General features: G+C 50.3%; 1 protein-coding gene across 1 annotated transcript in view; it reads right to left on the bottom strand.

The window, feature by feature from the left end:
• The window catches only part of PLCG2 (phospholipase C gamma 2), a 156,573-nt gene that overhangs the window by 84,817 nt on the left and 54,112 nt on the right, over positions 1-17,644 (bottom strand). Inside the window, exons 4-6 of the mRNA XM_061386667.1 lie at positions 3,448-3,591; positions 1,469-1,562; positions 676-723 (exon numbers count right to left, since the gene is read on the bottom strand). Of these exons, the coding sequence (XP_061242651.1) occupies positions 676-723; positions 1,469-1,562; positions 3,448-3,591 (286 nt within the window). The remainder of the gene's footprint in view (positions 1-675; positions 724-1,468; positions 1,563-3,447; positions 3,592-17,644) is intronic.

Genomic DNA, 17,644 nt, shown 5'->3' with positions numbered 1-17,644 from the left:
AACAATAACATTTTTTAAAAGGGAGACCTAAAGGTTTTCATAGCTTTATAATAAAGAAACAACCTGATGTTCATCGAGAAGGAACTGGTTTCCCATCAATATGGCAATTATACCACGTCTATCCAAGGGCCAATCACATTTGTTCCAAAAATGTGTGGCATAGAGCCTTGTATGTGCCGAGAGGGAACCGCTCCAAGACGTGCTATTAAGCGAACCAGTCAGGGACACTGAATTACAGGCTGTCACATCGCCTGCCTCGTGTTCACCCAGCTCTTGGAAGCATCGCCCCTGAACTGGGTTTACTTCCTGATGGTCAATCTCCACCACAAAGGATGGGCGGGCACCATGGGGATCCTGTTTCTCCCCAGGACACAGAAGAACCTCAAACGCGAAGGCCTAAGTGACATGGTCCGAGTGCTCCACATAGCAGAAAAGTCCTCCCCGCAGATGGGGTGGCACTGTCCCCTGCAATGAGACCCCACATGGGTGGAGATTTTTATCACCACAACCCACACCACTGAGCACTGCGTCCGCCGTCTTGTTAAGTCAAATCTGATTTCATGAGGACCTTTCCACAGCACAGAACTCACTCCAACCCCACTGGGATATTTCAAGAAAGAATGAGATGATCCAAAATGATCGGGAGGAAACCACAAAAATGGGAGTGAATCTTACCTGTTTCTCCTGGTTTGATCCACAGAATAAATCTGCTTTCTCAGCCAGCTGGGAAGAGAGATGAGACAGAGACAGAGAGAGAGTTAGAAAATCAGAAAGCTAGACTCACAAGTCCAAGGAATTTCTGTAGGATGGGACACAGAGCCTGGAAATGAAAAGGAAGGTCTTCCCACTTTCTAACACCAGCAACCTGGGAAGCAGCAGCTTCTCTGTGTGGGTGAAATGTCGCCCGGCCGAGCCAAGCAGCCCCGTGGACTCACAGAGGCTGGATTCTTTAAATCCCTCTGGTGCTCTCTGTTAACCTCCCAAAAAGCTGGTAAGACAAACGGTCGAGATCAGAGGGCTCCAGTTCGCTGGATGGACAGCAGTTCACACACGAGTCCCACCCCATACCCATGACACTGACAGACAGTCCTGAGAAGGCCCTCGTCAAGCGAGGAGGAAAATCCCAGACCTCAAACCCGAGGTCCTCCCATCAGTCAGCTTAATCTCCTCTTAAATCCTCTGAGAATTAAGCCTCAGGCCCTCCCCTTAGACCCGACACCAGGACGAGTTTCTGTCTCAATCCCAGTGCACTTCTCACCCAGGAAGAACAAGGCCCAAGGAGATGGGAGGCTCTTCTGGGAGATGTTGGAGTGTCCACAGCCACTACTGGACACCTACTGCATACAGGGCACTCCAGGAGCCTCCAAGATGCAATGTCTCCTTTTCCTTTCTTTCGCCGTACCGGCTAGAGGGAGCAGAACAGTCGCCCGAGTGAGCGAATACGGAGAGAAACAGGCAAAGCCATTACCTCTCGATGATGGTGGGGGTGGACGCGCTCATCACTTCCTGGTGTAAGATCTTCAGGCCAGACAGCCACTTAGCGGCATCCTCCTTCGAGTCGGCTGGAGACAGGAGGGGCCAGAAACGCTGTGTCACTCCCTGGGAAGATCTCTGCTTGGAGTCTCCCTCCCCACACAGACCACGGGGATGGGAGGAACCTGTGTTGGTTCCTGGGACCTGCTTTTTGCCCATGGTGAGCCTCCTACAGCAGGAGTGACAAGCCGGTAGAGCTTTAGCTTTCGTCCTATACTAACGAACAAGAGGCAGAACTCAAGACAACTTGGACCACAATCCTGAGAGCCCTCGGCACCTCCCTTGTTTCCCGTCAAGGCCAGAGAGAGGGCCACCAAGTAGGCGAGGCTGCTGCCTGTAAGGGAAGCAGCAATGAGTGGTGGGTAAGAGCTTGGCATCAACCCCAAGGCCCACTGTAGTGCTTCAGGGCTGTGTGATGTTCAGCTGGTTACTCAACCTCCCTGTGCCTCATTTCCTCATCATAAAATGCAGCTGGCAATGCAAACGCCTGGTCCCGCTATTAAACATCTTTTCACACCGCCAGGGGCCTTGTCAGCCTGGAGAGAGCATGCCGAGGTCTCTGCTCTCATTCTTCCCGGCAGATGAAGAGAAAGGTATGGCTAAGAAGGCTGAAGGGAAGAAGCCGGGATCCACCCATCAAGCTGGCATCCTGGGCTCCACATCTTGCTTGGGTTTTCACGGCCTCCCTACCAAGAAGAGCATCCAGGCCTCAGCCTGCAGCCGGGCGAAGTGGACAAAGCTCTGAAGGTTCAGGGTCATGGACCCCTCTCTCCTACCCTGTCTCTGCCTCCTGCCACACCCCTCCATCAGACATTCACCCATCACCTCCCACATCTGGCTTACTATTTCCCTCCTCCAAGCCTGGCACATGCAATGCTCTCTCCCTGGACCATCCTCTCTCTTTCCTCACAACTCCTACTGATGCCTCAAAACCCAGTTTAAAAAAAGTCACCTCCCCAGCAAAGCCTTCCAGGGAGTTATGCAGCATGTATTCCTCTAGCACGCTGTATTACGTTTGGACTTCGGCTCCTATCAGAGAGAACTCTAAGTTCCTGTCCACACATCTGTCTCCCCAAGTAGACCATGAGCTCCTTAAAGGTGATAACTGGGTCTTATGTCTCATTACAGCCCCACGGACATCTAGCACAACCCAGAACAGAGCATATGCTCAACAGATGCCTGATGAAAGCATGAATGAGCAATTAAACCAATGAGAGTCATCAGGCCTGAAATTAAAAGTCCCTAATGCTACTCAGCTTCCACAGTTTCCACTCACTTTGGTTTACTTTTAATGCTATTTATTTTCTCCCTTGTCCACCATGATTTTATATCAAGTTCTAAGTCAAGAAATTCTGGGGTTAGACCTGAAGGTAGCTATAAGCTTCTGCCCCTGAGCCAAACGCCTGAGCTTTTTCAGTTCTTCTCCCGGCCAAAGTCCCCTTTGACTTTCTGGCGGATTCACGAGGAGGACCAGACATTGCACCTCCAGACCGTGTCTATGTGTGTGCACTGCGTGTGTGCATGTATGAGACAGAAGACTTCAGGATCGTTCCTTCAGATCAGCTAAGCCGAGTAAATGGTGCAGGCCACGCTCGGCTGGACAAAAAAATGTAACCTGCCTTCAGTTCTCAGCACAGCATGAGCCAAAGGGGCCCTTAACGTAATCCTTTCAACCTCTCCACGAGGTCAGCACGAAGATGAACTGGGTCCTGTTTTACAGCTGAGCAAACTGTAGCTCAGAGAGGTGGAGTCGCTTACTCAAAGCCACACAGCTAGAAAGAGGCAGGGTCAGGATTCGAAACCGGGATGCCCCAAACACGCATTAGCAGGGGGGCAGGGGTGGGCATCCCGCTGGAGCGCTCTCTGGGAAGGAAGCCGAGGCGCGGGGCGGGGACGCGCGCGGCGGGCGCCCACCTGCCAGGCTGAGCGTGCTGAGGATAAACTGGGAGCCGTACAGGACGGTGAAGCAGCATTCTTCCTTCTGGCGGACCGCTTTCGCGCGCTCGAAATCCTTGGAGCTCTTCCCCGGCCGGATCTCCTTTATCTCCATGATGTCCACTGAAGGAAAAGCAACAGCAGCCGGTCAGAAGCTGGACGTCACCCCATCTGAGGCTGCCGCCACGTGCCTGCACCCCAGAGACACCCCGCCCGGCTCTTCACTGTCCAGAGTGAAGACAAGCTCGACCAGCCCCAAGGCCCTGCCCGTTCACAGCTTTATGTGCAAATAATGAAATGAGTGTGGTTCTCAGGCACTCGGTGCTGGGAGAGCTGTCGTGCAGCAATGCTGAGTCGCTCAGTCGCGTCTGACTCTTGGCAACCCTATGGACTATAGTGTAGCCCACCAGGCTCCTCTGTCCATGGGATTCTTCAGGCAGGAATACTGGAGTGGGTTGCCATTCCCTTCTCCAGAGGATCTCCCTGACCCAGGGATTGAACCCAGGTCTCCCACACTGCAGGCAGATTCTTTACTGTCTGAGTCACTGGGGAAGCCCTAGATGACAGAAAAAGAGGAAATTCATCCTCCCTAGAACCCCAGTCACAGGACTCCGACCTTCTCCTGGGCAAAGGTCAGGACGGCCCCTGACTCAAAGGTGAGCCCCTCCCCTCACAGGATGGCTGTTTGTTGCATGAGGGACCCTGCTCCTATCTCAGGAGGTCCAGTGAACTAAGGAGTGTCACAAAGAGACAAGTCCATCGATCCCTTCCTCCTTTTCTTCTGTCAGAAAAGTACCTTTTCCTGGGATGGACCCACTTCACACGCCTGAGATGAAGATGGTCCACCCCCCTCCCACCACAACAGGCCAAAGGAGGGGCCCAGGGGCCCAGAAATGACCAAGGCATCCCACCTCGTGGTCAGGATTCAGGGAGGAGCACACGGCCTAAGCTGGGCCCGTCAGCATCCTCCCAGGGCTTGCTTGGCCAAAGCCATTCATCACATTTCTCCTGCTGCTGCTGCAGGCTGAGGAAACATGAGTCGAGGGGTAGCAGGGTCCGTGCTGCTGGGCACACGGAAGGCAAAATGACTCAGCCCTGATGCACTATCAAACTCCTGGGTCCGTTTGGGCTTGAAGCCTCTTCTGCATTGGAATACGCTATCTATGTGACCTAATCAATTCTTTTTAGCTTTGGTTAGTGGGAAATTTCTGTCGCATGCAACCATAAGAATCCTGGGACATATACCTCTGTTATTGCACTGAACAGAGAAACAGCAAAGAGAGGTATTCCTAGAAATGAGAGGGTAGGAAGGAGACCTCAGCTTTGACCTGGAGTCCAAGAAGCAAACAGACCCAAGTGAACCAGGGCATTTTAGAGTCAGAGTTGAAGTAGCAGTAAAGGTTCAAAGCTGTTCACACATAACAGTGAAATGAGACATGTGTGTGCTCAGTCATGTTCAACTCTTTGCGACCCCGTGGACTACAGCCCACCAGGCTCCTCTGTCCATGGGATTCTCCACTCAAGAATACTAAAGTGGGTTGCCATTTCCTCCTCCAGGGGATCATCCCGACTCAGGGATCAAACCTGAATCTCTTGCATCTCCTGCATTGGTAGGTGGATTTTCTACAGAATCTCTGCAGTATCTCTACAGTATCTCTGCAGAAGAGGCGAGATACTTAAATTAGGGGAGGAAGGGGTGGAATGAACTAAAGGCTTTCCACTGTCTTACCATGGATCTAGCCAGACTGAAAACAGTTTGGAGGACAAGAGTCATGAAGTAAAGTGAAAAAGCTTTAAATAAACAGCATTTATTCTGCACTCTGTGTGTGGTGGTGGTGGTTACACAAGTCTATACATGTGATAAAATTCCTTAAAACTCTTCAAACAAACCAAAACTGAGTCCACATAAAAAAATGATGAAAACTCATTATGGCCTGACCACTCAGCCATAAAACAGAACAAAATTATACCATTTGCAGCAACTTGGATGCAACTAGAGATTAGCACAGTAAGTGGAATAAATCAGAAAGAGAGAGAGAAATACTACATGGCATCACTCACATGGGCTTTCTCGGTAACTCAGTGGTAGAGCGTCCACCAGCTACGCAGGAGACACTGCACAGTTTGATCCCCGGGCTGGGAAGATCCCCTGGAGGAGGAAATGGCAACCCACTCCAGGATTCTTGCCTGGGAAATCCCATGGACAGAAGAGCCTGGCGGACTACAGTCCAGGAGGGCTGCAAAGAGTCAGACACGACTGAGCGACGGAGCACGCGCACATCACATACATGTGAAATCTAAAATACGACACAAAGGAACCTCTCTATGAAACAGAATCAGAATCAGGGACACGAGAGAACAGACTGGGTTGCCAAAGGAGCAGGGTGTGAGAGAGAGCTGCACTGGGAGCCTGGGGTTAGCAGATGCAAACTGGTAACACAGAATGAATGACCACAAGGTCCTGCTGTAGAGCACAGGGAACTACATCCAGTATCCTGTGATAAGTCACAGTGAAAAAGAATGTATATACATGTATAAACGAGTCACTCTGCTGTACAGCAGTAACTGACATAACAGTGTAACTCAATTACACTTCAATAAAAGATAAAAAAGTAACTAATTATGGTTTTAATTTTATTTTATTTTTTAACTTTACAATATTGTATTGGTTTTGCCATATATCAAAATGAATCTGCCACAGGTATACATGTGTTCCCCATCCTGAACCCTCCTCCCTCCTCCCTCCCCATACCATCCCTCTGGGTCGTCCCAGTGCACCAGCCCCAAGCATCCAGTATCGTACATCGAACCTGGACTGGCGACTCGTTTCATATATGATATTATACGTATTTCAATGCCATTCTCCCAAATCATCACACCCTCTCCCTCTCCCACAGAGTCCGAAAGACTGTTCTATACATCAGTGTCTCTTTTGCTGTTTCGTATACAGGGTTATTGTTACCATCTTTCTAAATTCCATATATATGCGTTAGTATACTGTATTGGTGTTTTTCTTTCTGGCTTACTTCACTCTGTATAATAGGCTCCAGTTTCATCCACCTCATTAGAACTGATTCAAATGTATTCTTTTTAATGGCTGAGTAATACTCCATTGTTAATTATGATTTAAGAACATTTTACCAGCTCAGTTTCCTGGGTTTGATAACTATGGTTATGAAAAATGTTTTCATGGGGGGAAATTAGGTGAATAGCACACAGAAACTTTGTGTTATTTGAATCTACAATTTTTTTTAAGCCAAAAAAAAGTTTTTGAGACACTTAGCAATTATGAATGGCCCTAGTATTGGGGGGGTCTCTAAACCTTGTGGGGTAGAGAGGTGGGAGGTATAATCCCACCCTTCATCCAACCCTGAAACCAGGGAATCTTATCTTTTCTTCTTATCCTCATTCCTCAAAAGCCAACAACAAAACACAGAGACTTTGTGTGCGCTCAGACCCACCACCTTCTGAGAGGTCAGATCAGCAGGGCTGACCTACCTGCTTTAGCGGTTATCTGGGAACATCTAAGGTATTAAGGTCTGTTCTCAGAAATCAGTTACTCACCCACCCAGCCAGTCAAGAGTCTAGCGACTTTAAGCAAATACTCTTTTTTTTTCCCCCATAGTTAGTCTAGCAATTATTATCTAACCATTCTCTTTCCCCATAAAATATTGCTAAGAGGGAATTTCTGAACTGGCCTACTGTGAGCTTTTTTCTTTACAGCAAAATTATAATAAACATACGATTGTTAAAAGGGGAAGGGGACAGGGACTTCCCTGGCAGTCCAGTGGTTAAGAATCGGCCTTCCAATGCAGAGGGCACTGGTTCGATCCCAGGTCAGGGAACTAAGATCCCACATGCCACATGGTGTGCCCGAATAAATATTTTTTAAAAAAAAGAGGAAGGAGAGAGTGATGGGGACAATGGGACAGACCTCAAGATGGGACAGAGTGAGAGACCGAGGGAGACAGACACGCACAGATATGAACACACACAAACAGGGTCAACCAGGGTCAGGAACAACCACACATAGAGAGGAGACAAGCTACCCAGACGGGGAGGGCGAGACGACCGCGCAACACGCAAAGAGAGAAAGAGGGGCCTCCCCGGTGGGCCGGCGGTTAAGAATCCGCCCTCCAACGCAGCGGGCACTGGTTTAATCTGTGGTCCGGGAACCAAGATCCCACACATCACAGAGCAACTAAGCCCATGCCCTCCGGGGTCCACGCACCAAAATTACTGAGTTCACAGGGCTGCAACACAGAGCCCACGTGCCACAACTAAGACCCAGACAAATAAATTTTTTTTTAAAAGAGAAAACAGGAAATGGGAAGAGAATGAAATACAACAGCTACTCTGATGACATAAACAGCCTCAATGACCCCTGCACCACCGCCCCTCACTTCACTGCAAGGGAGCACCCTTTGGAGGCCAGCCCTGTCCCAGGAGAGGGCTGCAGGTGTCTGCCCTCATCAGCAGGACTGGACACCTCCATGACGTCATCCTGATCGCTCCCCTCTTTGCCCAGATAAGTACTGGCCTACTCATCATACTTCTGGTAAGACCACGCTTTCTCCTTTGGAGCCTCCCTTCCATTATCAAAGGTCAGCTGACTATTTGTGTGGGTCTCTTTCTGGTCTCTCTCTTCTGTTCCATGGGTCTGTTATTTCCCTGATTGCCCTGGTAACTGTGACTTTACTGTACGTCTCAGCGTGAGGCTGCAGCCCCGTCTGACTTTGCCCTACAACACTGCACTTGTTGTCAGGTGTCCTGCCTCTCCACATGAACTGTAGGGTCAGGCTGTCACTGTCTACAGAAGAGCCTGCTAGGATATTGATGGAGACTGTGTTGACGACCCTCGGTTGCAGAGAACTGACATATCGAGTCTTTCTATCCATGAACATGGAGTATTGATTCATCACACTTTGTCAGCCAGACAATCCCCTGAATGTACACAGTCCTGGCCCCCAACGGTCTTACAGACACACTGAGTTCAACTGTGAGAATACAAATCCAAGCAATGATAATCACATACAGCTCTCCCAGAGCACACACTATAACGCCAGGCACACTGCCAGTGCTTTGCACGAGTCATCGGTTGGTTCCCCGGAAAGCTCCTCACCAGCACCATCTGCAATCACAGGTTCATCTGTTTACTGCCCATCCGCTCTCCCCTCCAAGCCCCAGCAGGACAAGGGTCATGTCCGTCCTGTGCACGGCCACCCACGTCAGAGCCTGGCTTGGAGCACAGACTCAGACTGCGGCACAAGAAATGAGAAGGTCTCCCAGGTGGCTTGGCTTGGCTTCCCCCAGAAGCAGATTCTGAGACCGCGATTTGAGCATATGCAGTTGCCCCGGGAGCAGATGCTAGGGAACACTGGGAGAGGCACGGGGAAGCAAGACAGTTGCTATGTTACCAAGCTGGTACCCCAGGGGCAGTGGGAGCTGACCCCACGGGGATTAAGAGCCCCCTTAGAGGCTGCCCCATGGAGGAGGGAGGGAGCTGGGGTATCTATCCCCCAACTTCCACCTGCTATAGGTCGACGACTGCTTCTGGAGGCCTTAACGCCCCCAGGCCTTGAGCAGAGGGCTGCAGTGTTCAGAGCAAAGTGCCTTCAATGTGCATCAGTGACCACTCTAGCATAAGGGTCAGCCCACAGCATCCTCTGCTGAGTCAGCTTATCAATCCGGTGGTTTCTGCGCTGTGTGTGCTCAGCTGCTAAATTGTGTCCTCACAACCCCACGGACTGTAGCCCACCAGGCTCCCCTGTCCATGGAATTCTCCAGGCAAGAATACTGGAGCGAGTTGCCATTTCCTTCTCCAGGGGATCTTCCCGACCCAGGGGTTGACCCTGACTCTTCTAAGTCCCCTGCGCTGGCAAGCAGATTCTTTACCACTGAGCCTCCTGGGAAGCCGGTAGTTTCTGTGCTACCCTCATGGAACTCGGGGATCAGACGCATCAAAGTTGCAGTGTCTCCAGTTCAAGCAGAACAGTGGCGGATGTGGACAGGCCCCAATTATTGACAAGAACAGCGTCTCTGGGCTCCCCGAGTAGAGCTGCTGCGTGGAGACAGGATGAGATGTTACCACTTCTATACATTTTGCAGCCCTGAAGGTATCCTGAACTACAGAAATCAGTGCACTCTCTCACTCACTCTCTTAAAATAACAGCTTTTTTAAGATACAGTCCAAGACCTCCCTGGTGCTAGAGCAGTTAAGAATCCCGCCAACGCAGGGCACAGGAGTTCGATCCCTGGTCTGGGAAGAACCCCCAGGCCGCAGGGCAACTAGAACCACGCACCACAACTACTGCATCCGTGTGCTGCAGCTGCCAGACCGCACACTGGAGCCTGCGCAACCAGGGAAGCCAGCAGTGAGGAGGCCCGCACCACAGGAAGAGGCGCCACTGGAGAGAGCCCGCACGCGGCAAGGAGACCCAGCACAAAAGAGCAGTTCACATGCCATAGTTCACGTGCCATCCACTGAGAGCAAACAATTCATGGCTTCTAGTAGATTCACAGACGCGTGCAGCCACCGGAGTCAACGTTAGAATGTTTTCATCTCCACGGAAAGAAGCCCATGCCCTTCAGGCTCCACGTCCCCACCAGCCCATCCCCACCAGCCCCTGGAAACCACTCATCCACTTTTAGTCTACACACAGTTGCCGTTCTGGACGTTACATAGAAACGGAACCACAGGACACACAGTCTTCTTTCCGGGTCTGGCTTTTCCGTTCACTTCTGTCCGTGGTTCCTCCATGTTGCAGCACGTGTCATTCTTATGAATGAATAACATCCCATCATACGAATCTTTTCTAACCATTTGTCCACTGATGGGCATTTGGGTTCTTCCACCTTTGGGTTGTAAATACTACAGTTCTGAACATCCGCGTGCAGGCTTCTGTTTGAACGCCTATTTTCAGTGATCTTGGGTGTCTGGCAGCAGCGGAAACTGGTCCCCTATCGTTTACACCCTCAGGGCCGCAAGTGTAATGGTGACGTGCCCCTTCACACGACAAGGCTGGCCAGCCACCAATGCGGGGCAGCAGTGGCTCACACGTAGGTGGACAGTCCCCTGTCTGTGTGGGCCGGTGGCTGGGCCTCCGTGAGCCACCACCAAGTCCTTCAAAACAGGCACCACCACCTTCCAGGCATTCTGGGCGAGCAGGGGCCACCTCCAGAGACACAGGGGTACCCACTGTCTGGCCACCCCTTGAATACCTGGAGCCCCAGGAAGGAAATCCCTGACCAGTGCGAGTGGCTTTCTATTGGTGATCTGCAGAGTCTGATTCTTCAAGAGAAAGAAATATGAGACCACCTGACCTGCCTCCTGAGAAATCTGTATGCAGGTCAGGAAGCAACAGTTAGAACTGGACGTGAAACAACAGACTGGTTCCAAATAGGAAAAGGAATATGTCAAGGCTGTATATTGTCACCCTGCTTATTTAACTTATATGCAGAGTACATCATGAGAAACGCTGGGCTGGACGAAGCACAAGCTGAAATCAAGATTGCTGGGAGAAGTATCAATTACCTCAGATATGCAGATGACACCACCCTTATGGCAGAAAGTGAAGAAGAATTAAAGAGCCTCTTGATGAAAGTGAAAGAGGAGAGTGAAAAAGTTGGCTTAAAACTCAACATTCAGAAAACTAAAATCATGGCATCTGGTCCCATCATTTCATGGCAAATAGATGGGGAAACAGTGGGAAACAGTGTCAGACTTTATTTTTGGGGCTCCAAAATCACTGCAGATGGTGACTGCAGCCATGAAATTAAAAGACAAAAACTTATGACCAACCTAGACAGCATATTAACAAGCAAAGACATTACTTTGCAAACAAAGGTCTGTCTAGTCAAGGCTATGGTTTTTCCAGTAGTCATGTATGGATGTGAGAGTTGGACTGTGAAGAAAGCTGAAGGCTGAAGAATTGATGCTTTTGAACTGTGGTGTTGGAGAAGACTCTTGAGAGTCCCTTGGACTGCAAGGAGATGCAACCAGTCCATCTTAAAGGAACTCAGTCCTGAATATTCATTGGAAGGACTGATGTTGAAGCTGAAACTCCAATACTTTGGCCACCTGATGTGAAGAACTGACTCACTTGAAAAGAGCCTGATGCTGGGAAAGACTGAAGGCGGGAGGAGAATGGGATGACAGAGGATGAGATGGTTGGGTGGAATCACCGACTCAACAGACATGAGTTTGAGTAAACTCCGTGAGCCGGTGATAGACAGGGAGGCCTGGCGTGCTGAAGTCCACAGGGTCACAGAGTCAGACACGACTGAGAGACTGAACTGAACTGAACTGAAGAGGCTGCAGGAGCCCTTTGGGCATTTTTGTTGACATGCCCAGCACTTGATCTTACATCACACGGGGCAGCGGGGCACCTTCCTTATTGAAGGGTGGTCCCACTGACTCACGGGTGTGAGTCAGCAAGGTGGGTAACGCTGGCTGCACTCAGCCAGGTTAACCCCAAAGTGCCTTTCCGACCTGCACTGGGAATAAAACCCCAGTGCTAGGGATGCAAATCCACATGTCCCCGAGGGTCTCCCAGGTGTGGGAGACTTGTGTGTGGATCCACACGTATGTACACACATGTGCATGCACATACTGTATACAGGTTCCTATTGCTATTCAAACGCTCACATGTGAGTATCTACTGTACGACGCAGATGCTGGGAAAGACTGAGGGTGAGAGAAGAAGGGGGCGACAGACAATGAGATGGATGGATGGCATCACCGACTCAATGGGCATGACTTGGAGCAAACTGCAGGAGGTGGTGGAGGACAGGAAAGCCTGGCATGCTGCAGTCCATGGGGTCGCAAAGAGTCGGAAATGACTTAGCGACTGAACAACAACATACAGGCTTTCACCTGAAACACACCACCTGGACCACGCACGCCTGCCAGAGGGGCTCACGGGCAGGCACCTGTGAGAGTGTCCTGCGCGTCCGTCTGCCTTGCAGAGGAGCACAGCCAGCGCTCCTGGTGGCGGAAATCGTCATGCAGCAAACCAGCGCCCTGCCACCCCAGTCCACCTCAGGGTTTACTTCTGGCAAGCCAACTCCCAACCAGAGTCCAATTTAGATACTCTCTTTGGTATTTTTAACAGGCGATTTCACCATCGCTTCTATTGAGTTACAAAGTAGTTACACGACAGAAACAAAAAATCAAAATTCAGAACCAGCACTGTACAGCATCATATACAGGAGTAACAAGGTCATCAGAGCATCAAATCATTCCGTGTTCGCTGCTGTCGATGCTCTATATTCTTGCAGAAATATTTGACGGGCTGGTTTTTAGGTGCTTACGGGTGTTAAGCAATACTGCGGAAATGGTTGGGTTTTTTTCAAGCTGTTGGTGATGCGCCCCCACTCGTATTCACGTAACAGGACGTAACACCCTATCCCAAGAAAGACGCTCTCCTTTGCGTCTTCAGGGATGCGCTAGGCTCGGCGAAGGAGAGGTGCTTTTATTTGTATGTGTGCGAGTGTGTGTAAAGTGTGAGAAGAGGTTTAAAAAAAAAGAGAGAGGTTCCCACCAATTTGCTGACAGCAGGGGTGACTCACAGGAAGGGTGATGGGCAACCAGTGGCCGGGGGACCTTGACCTGCGTGGGCGGGAGTTTTGGCCAAGGGCTCAGGCAGAGCACAGACTCGACTACCGAGTGGGCTCCGGGGGCCGGGGGTGCTCATGTGGTCGGGCTCTGCAGCCGCGCTTCCTGCTTGAAGAAGCGAGATGACACAGCCACAGAGGCGAGGTCTCTGCACAGCCCCCTTCCCGGCATCACACCGGGTCTTCCCCAAGTCTGGCCACCACTACCCACCCATCACCTGCACTTGGGGTTTTTGTGCCCTGTGTCTGCTGTCCCCATGACCCTGCTTTTTGACTCCTGTTTCCTTCCTCCTCTCACTCTTGACTCTGGGCTGCTCTTAGGCTGCCTCCCGTGCCTGGAACCTCCTCCTTCCCTCACCTGGCCTTCTCCCATCTCCTCACCCGACCTCAGATGGCACCACCCGCCAACGAGGTTAACAGAACACCTTCAAGGAAGCTCCAGGTGTAACAGAGGGGAAAAGAGACAGACCAGGCTCAGGCACCTCCCTGCACATGCCCACTGTCCCCCTTTCCATCTTTCAGTCATTCAACCAACTGGGTGGGGAGTGAGCAGCCCGCTGAGTGCCAGGGAAGAAACCGACAGGCACAGTCCCTGTCCTCAGAAACTCTGAGGCTGGAAAGAGGGACAGACCCTGAGCAGATTGGCACATGAGTGCGTAAACCTCCCACTCAGCTAAACACCGCAAAGGAGCAAGATCAAGTCTACACGGGGGCTTCGGCCCAGCAAGGGGAAGAAAGGCTACTCGAGGCTGTGAGCATCCCGGCTGAGTTCTGAAGGCTGGAGTTATCCTGTGAGGGGGTTGAGGGGAAGCCCTGGAAGGAGTCTGGACTGCAGAGACCCCGGTTCCAAGCCCAGCTCTACTCCCCAGCGACACCTGCGAGCCTGGGCGAGTCACCTCCCTTCTCCCTTCAGCTGCACGCACGGTGCTAACAGCAGCACCTTCCCTGAGCTGCTCTGCAAATGAGAAGAAATGGCAGTCAGCACACATCGTGGTGGCCCCCAGAGGTCTCAGAGCCAGGGTTAGCTGAGCTGCTGGGATGAACGTTCTTTCACGGCATCTCTCACCAACACCGTTGCCACCGCTGGTGGTTTCGCTTTGTCTCAGTGTTGCTCTGTCTCAGTGAAGGACCCTGCTTTAAAAAGCCAAAGGGCACGGGATTACTTTGATAAATAACCGAGATGCACCACAGAACACGCAGTTACAGGACGTGCACGTGGGGCGCAGGAAGAGTCCAACTCCACAAAAATCGAGGCGACATGGCTTCAGCTTCCACGCTGTGACCCCCAGCTATGCGCCTGGGGAGGAGTTCCTTTATTCTGACTTGGCCTCTACCTTCTCATGGGTGCAGTGGGGAAATAACATCCATCCCATAGGTAGATATACCTGAAAGAACTTGGTAAAATGTCAAAAAGATGACAAATAATTAAAAATTATTTTGGGATCTTCCCTGGTACAGTCCAATGGCTAAGACTCTGCGCTCCCAACATCGGGGGGCCCAGGTTCAATCCCTGGCTAGGGAACTAGAGTCCGCATGCCACAACTAAGACCCACCACAGCCAAATAAATAAATATTCAAAAAATTATTTTAAAGGCTAGAGATGGGGAGTGAGGGGGGCTGCTCTCCTCTTCCTTGTTGAAGAAAGCAGCATGCAATAGATGAGATGGCGCTGACACCCAGCTGAGGACATTCGCCTCCTGCTTCCACAGAGACTTTTCCAGAAAAACAACACTCAAACATCAGGCTGTTCACGGAAGGCTCTGCATCCATGCAGGAATGTTTGAAGGGCCGATTTATGGGTGTTTAAGAGTGTGAAGTGATCCTGGAGAAACTGACCGGCCTTCTCTTACCCTCGGGGACTCCCTCTCCCCTAGAGACGAGGGAACGCTCTCTGGCAGGAGAATCTGGGAGAAGGAACCCGGCTTGCCCAACTCAGGCTGCTTATCCAGCTCTGGTCCAACCCACCCCCTAGGAACCATATGCCCGGCCCCACTCCCTGTGGCTCGGAGTGGGCATCCAACAGAGCCCAGGGTGAGCGGGTCAGGGGTCAGAGAGCAGTGCTAAACCAGGTTCTCGGGGCAGCTCAAACACAGAGCAAATCTTCCCATAGCCCGTTATGAGTGTGTCAGTTCTTAATCGTGTCCGAACTCAGGAGGAGATGACAGAAAGAGAAGCCTTATGAGCTGGCCACCAAAACATCAAACACCAAGCATCAAATACAGCTCTCTCAGTATTCACTGTTTCAGTGTCACTTGAATTTGACGTCTCCTCTCTCCTGCTGAAAACGAAACGAGAATGATCCCACATGTCTGATGTGGGGGATGACTTTAACAGTATCTACGTTCTTTTTATGTCTTAACTGTGGTGTGTATTTTTCCAATTCATATTGAAACACATCTAGCAGCCTCTAAACTGTGAGCTCAAAGTTCCTTCTACACAAATTTAAGTTTGAAAAAGTTGATTTTAAAATATGTATTAGGTATAGAAAACAGGTGGTATGAAGATACGACAAAAATCATTAAGGCATTAAAAGGAAGCTCACTCCTTTATGTGTGCGTGGCCTAATCAAATTTTAATTTTCTTTGCTTTAAACCCAGTACTGGGGCTTCCCTGGTGGTCCAGTGGTTAAATTTTTGCCTTCCAATGCAGGGAGTGGGGATTCGATCCCTGGCCAGGAAACTAAGATCCCATATGGCCAAAAAAGCCACATCAAACAACAGAAGCAATATTGTAACAAACTCAATGAGGACTTTAAAAGTGGTCCACATCAAAAAGAATCTTAAATAAACCCAGCACTGTGAATCAAAATTGCATAGAAGGCCTTGATTGTACCAAGACTATCTACAGATCTTTCCCCTCATTGCACTGACCAACTTGGGGTCTGGAGTTTTTTGGAACCATATGTGCTTCTGACACTATTTCTCAAATGCCATCTGATAAGTCTGCCGTATGGCATGGTGCTGGTACCGTTTGTCTAATATTTATCTTTAAATCAACTTGCCTTTTCATCTGAGTATTCTGAGTTTCCGGAGAAGGCGATGGCACCCCACTCCAGTACTCTTGCCTGGAAAATCCCATGGATGGAGGAGCCTGGTGGGCTGCAGTTCCACAGGGTCGTGTAGAGTCAGACACGACTGAGCAACTTCACTTTCACTTTTCACTTTCGTGCATTGGAGAAGGAAATGGCAACCCACTCCAGTGTTCTTGCCTGGAGAATCCCAGGGACGGTGGGGCCTGGTGGGCTGCCGTCTATGGGGTCGCACAGAGTCGGACACGACTGAAGCGACTTAGCAGCAGCAGCAGCATTCTGAGTTTATGTTTTAGGTAAAAAGAAAACCAGTCCCATCCAATGCATATCATGGTGGTGGTAGTCGCTAAGTCGTGTCCAACTCTTTTTCGACCCCATGGACCTCCAGGCTCCTCTGTCCATGGGATTTCCCAATCAAGAATACTGGAGTGGGCTGCCAATTCCTCCTCCACGGGATCTTCCCAACCCAGGGATTAAATCCAAGTCTCCTGTACTGACAGGCGGGTTCTTTACCACCGAGCCACCTGGGTGGTATATCATCGGAACTGTAAAATAATGCAGCCAGTAGAAACGGGACAATATTATTAACATTCTGCCTATAAATAGTTGATGCCAAAGCAAACCCTTGGGTGCTTCTGAGTTATAAGAGGAGAGAGCAGTTATTAGACAGCGTGAGGCCAAGTTCACCGTAGTCAGACTCACAGAAGGACACAGAAGCAGAGCAGTGGTTACCTCATGGGGACAGTGACCACAGAGCTAGACATGTGTAAATTTGAGCTCATGCTCACCTCACTTGCATTTTTTCCCATAGCTAAGTTATACCTTATTGAAGAAAACTTAGGCCTTTCAAAATGAAACGTGTCAAAATTTTAGAAATGGAGGTAGGTGTGGTTATTAAGAGGCATGCTGATGGCAATGAACTTCGATGTCTTGTCTGTGGTAGGGGATGCAGAAGTCTATCCATGGGATAAAACTGTACAGAATTAACACATAAATGCATACAGAGTATAAGGAAGACCGGGGACTTCTCTGGTGGTCCTGTGGCTAAGACTCTGTGCTCCCGATGCAGGGAGCCCAGCTTTGATCCCTGGTCCGAGAACTAGATCCCACATGCCGCAACTAAGACCAGCACAGCCAAATAAATAAATATTAAAAATAAAAGGGAAACTGGGGACATCGGCATGAGACGGGCCGAGAACTGATCAGGGCCAGCGTGCTGGCTGTGACATCATATTACAACTTTGCAGGGTGTTATTAGTCCTGGGGGAAACTGAGTACAGTCCACACACAGATGATCCTCTGAAGACCTCAATAAAAGCTTCAGTTAAAAATACAGAGTATTAAGAAAGAAACAAACCAACCATGCTAGTACCACACAGATGTTCTCCTTGACGTGCTCAGAAAGACCAGAAAAGAACTTTGGAGGGAAGGGTGTTTCCAGCACCGGCTCCCGCCCCCGGGGCCTGAGTCAGTCTCCCGGGGGGCGCTGCGGACAGCACCCCTCACCTCTCCCTGCAGACTGCTCCTCTCTCC

The sequence above is a fragment of the Bos javanicus genome, chromosome 18 (genome assembly GCF_032452875.1).
Source record: "Bos javanicus breed banteng chromosome 18, ARS-OSU_banteng_1.0, whole genome shotgun sequence".
NCBI classification, from domain to species: domain Eukaryota; kingdom Metazoa; phylum Chordata; class Mammalia; order Artiodactyla; family Bovidae; genus Bos; species Bos javanicus.
The sequence above is the reverse complement of the archived record's forward strand: the minus strand, read 5'-3'. Positions and strand labels throughout refer to the sequence as shown.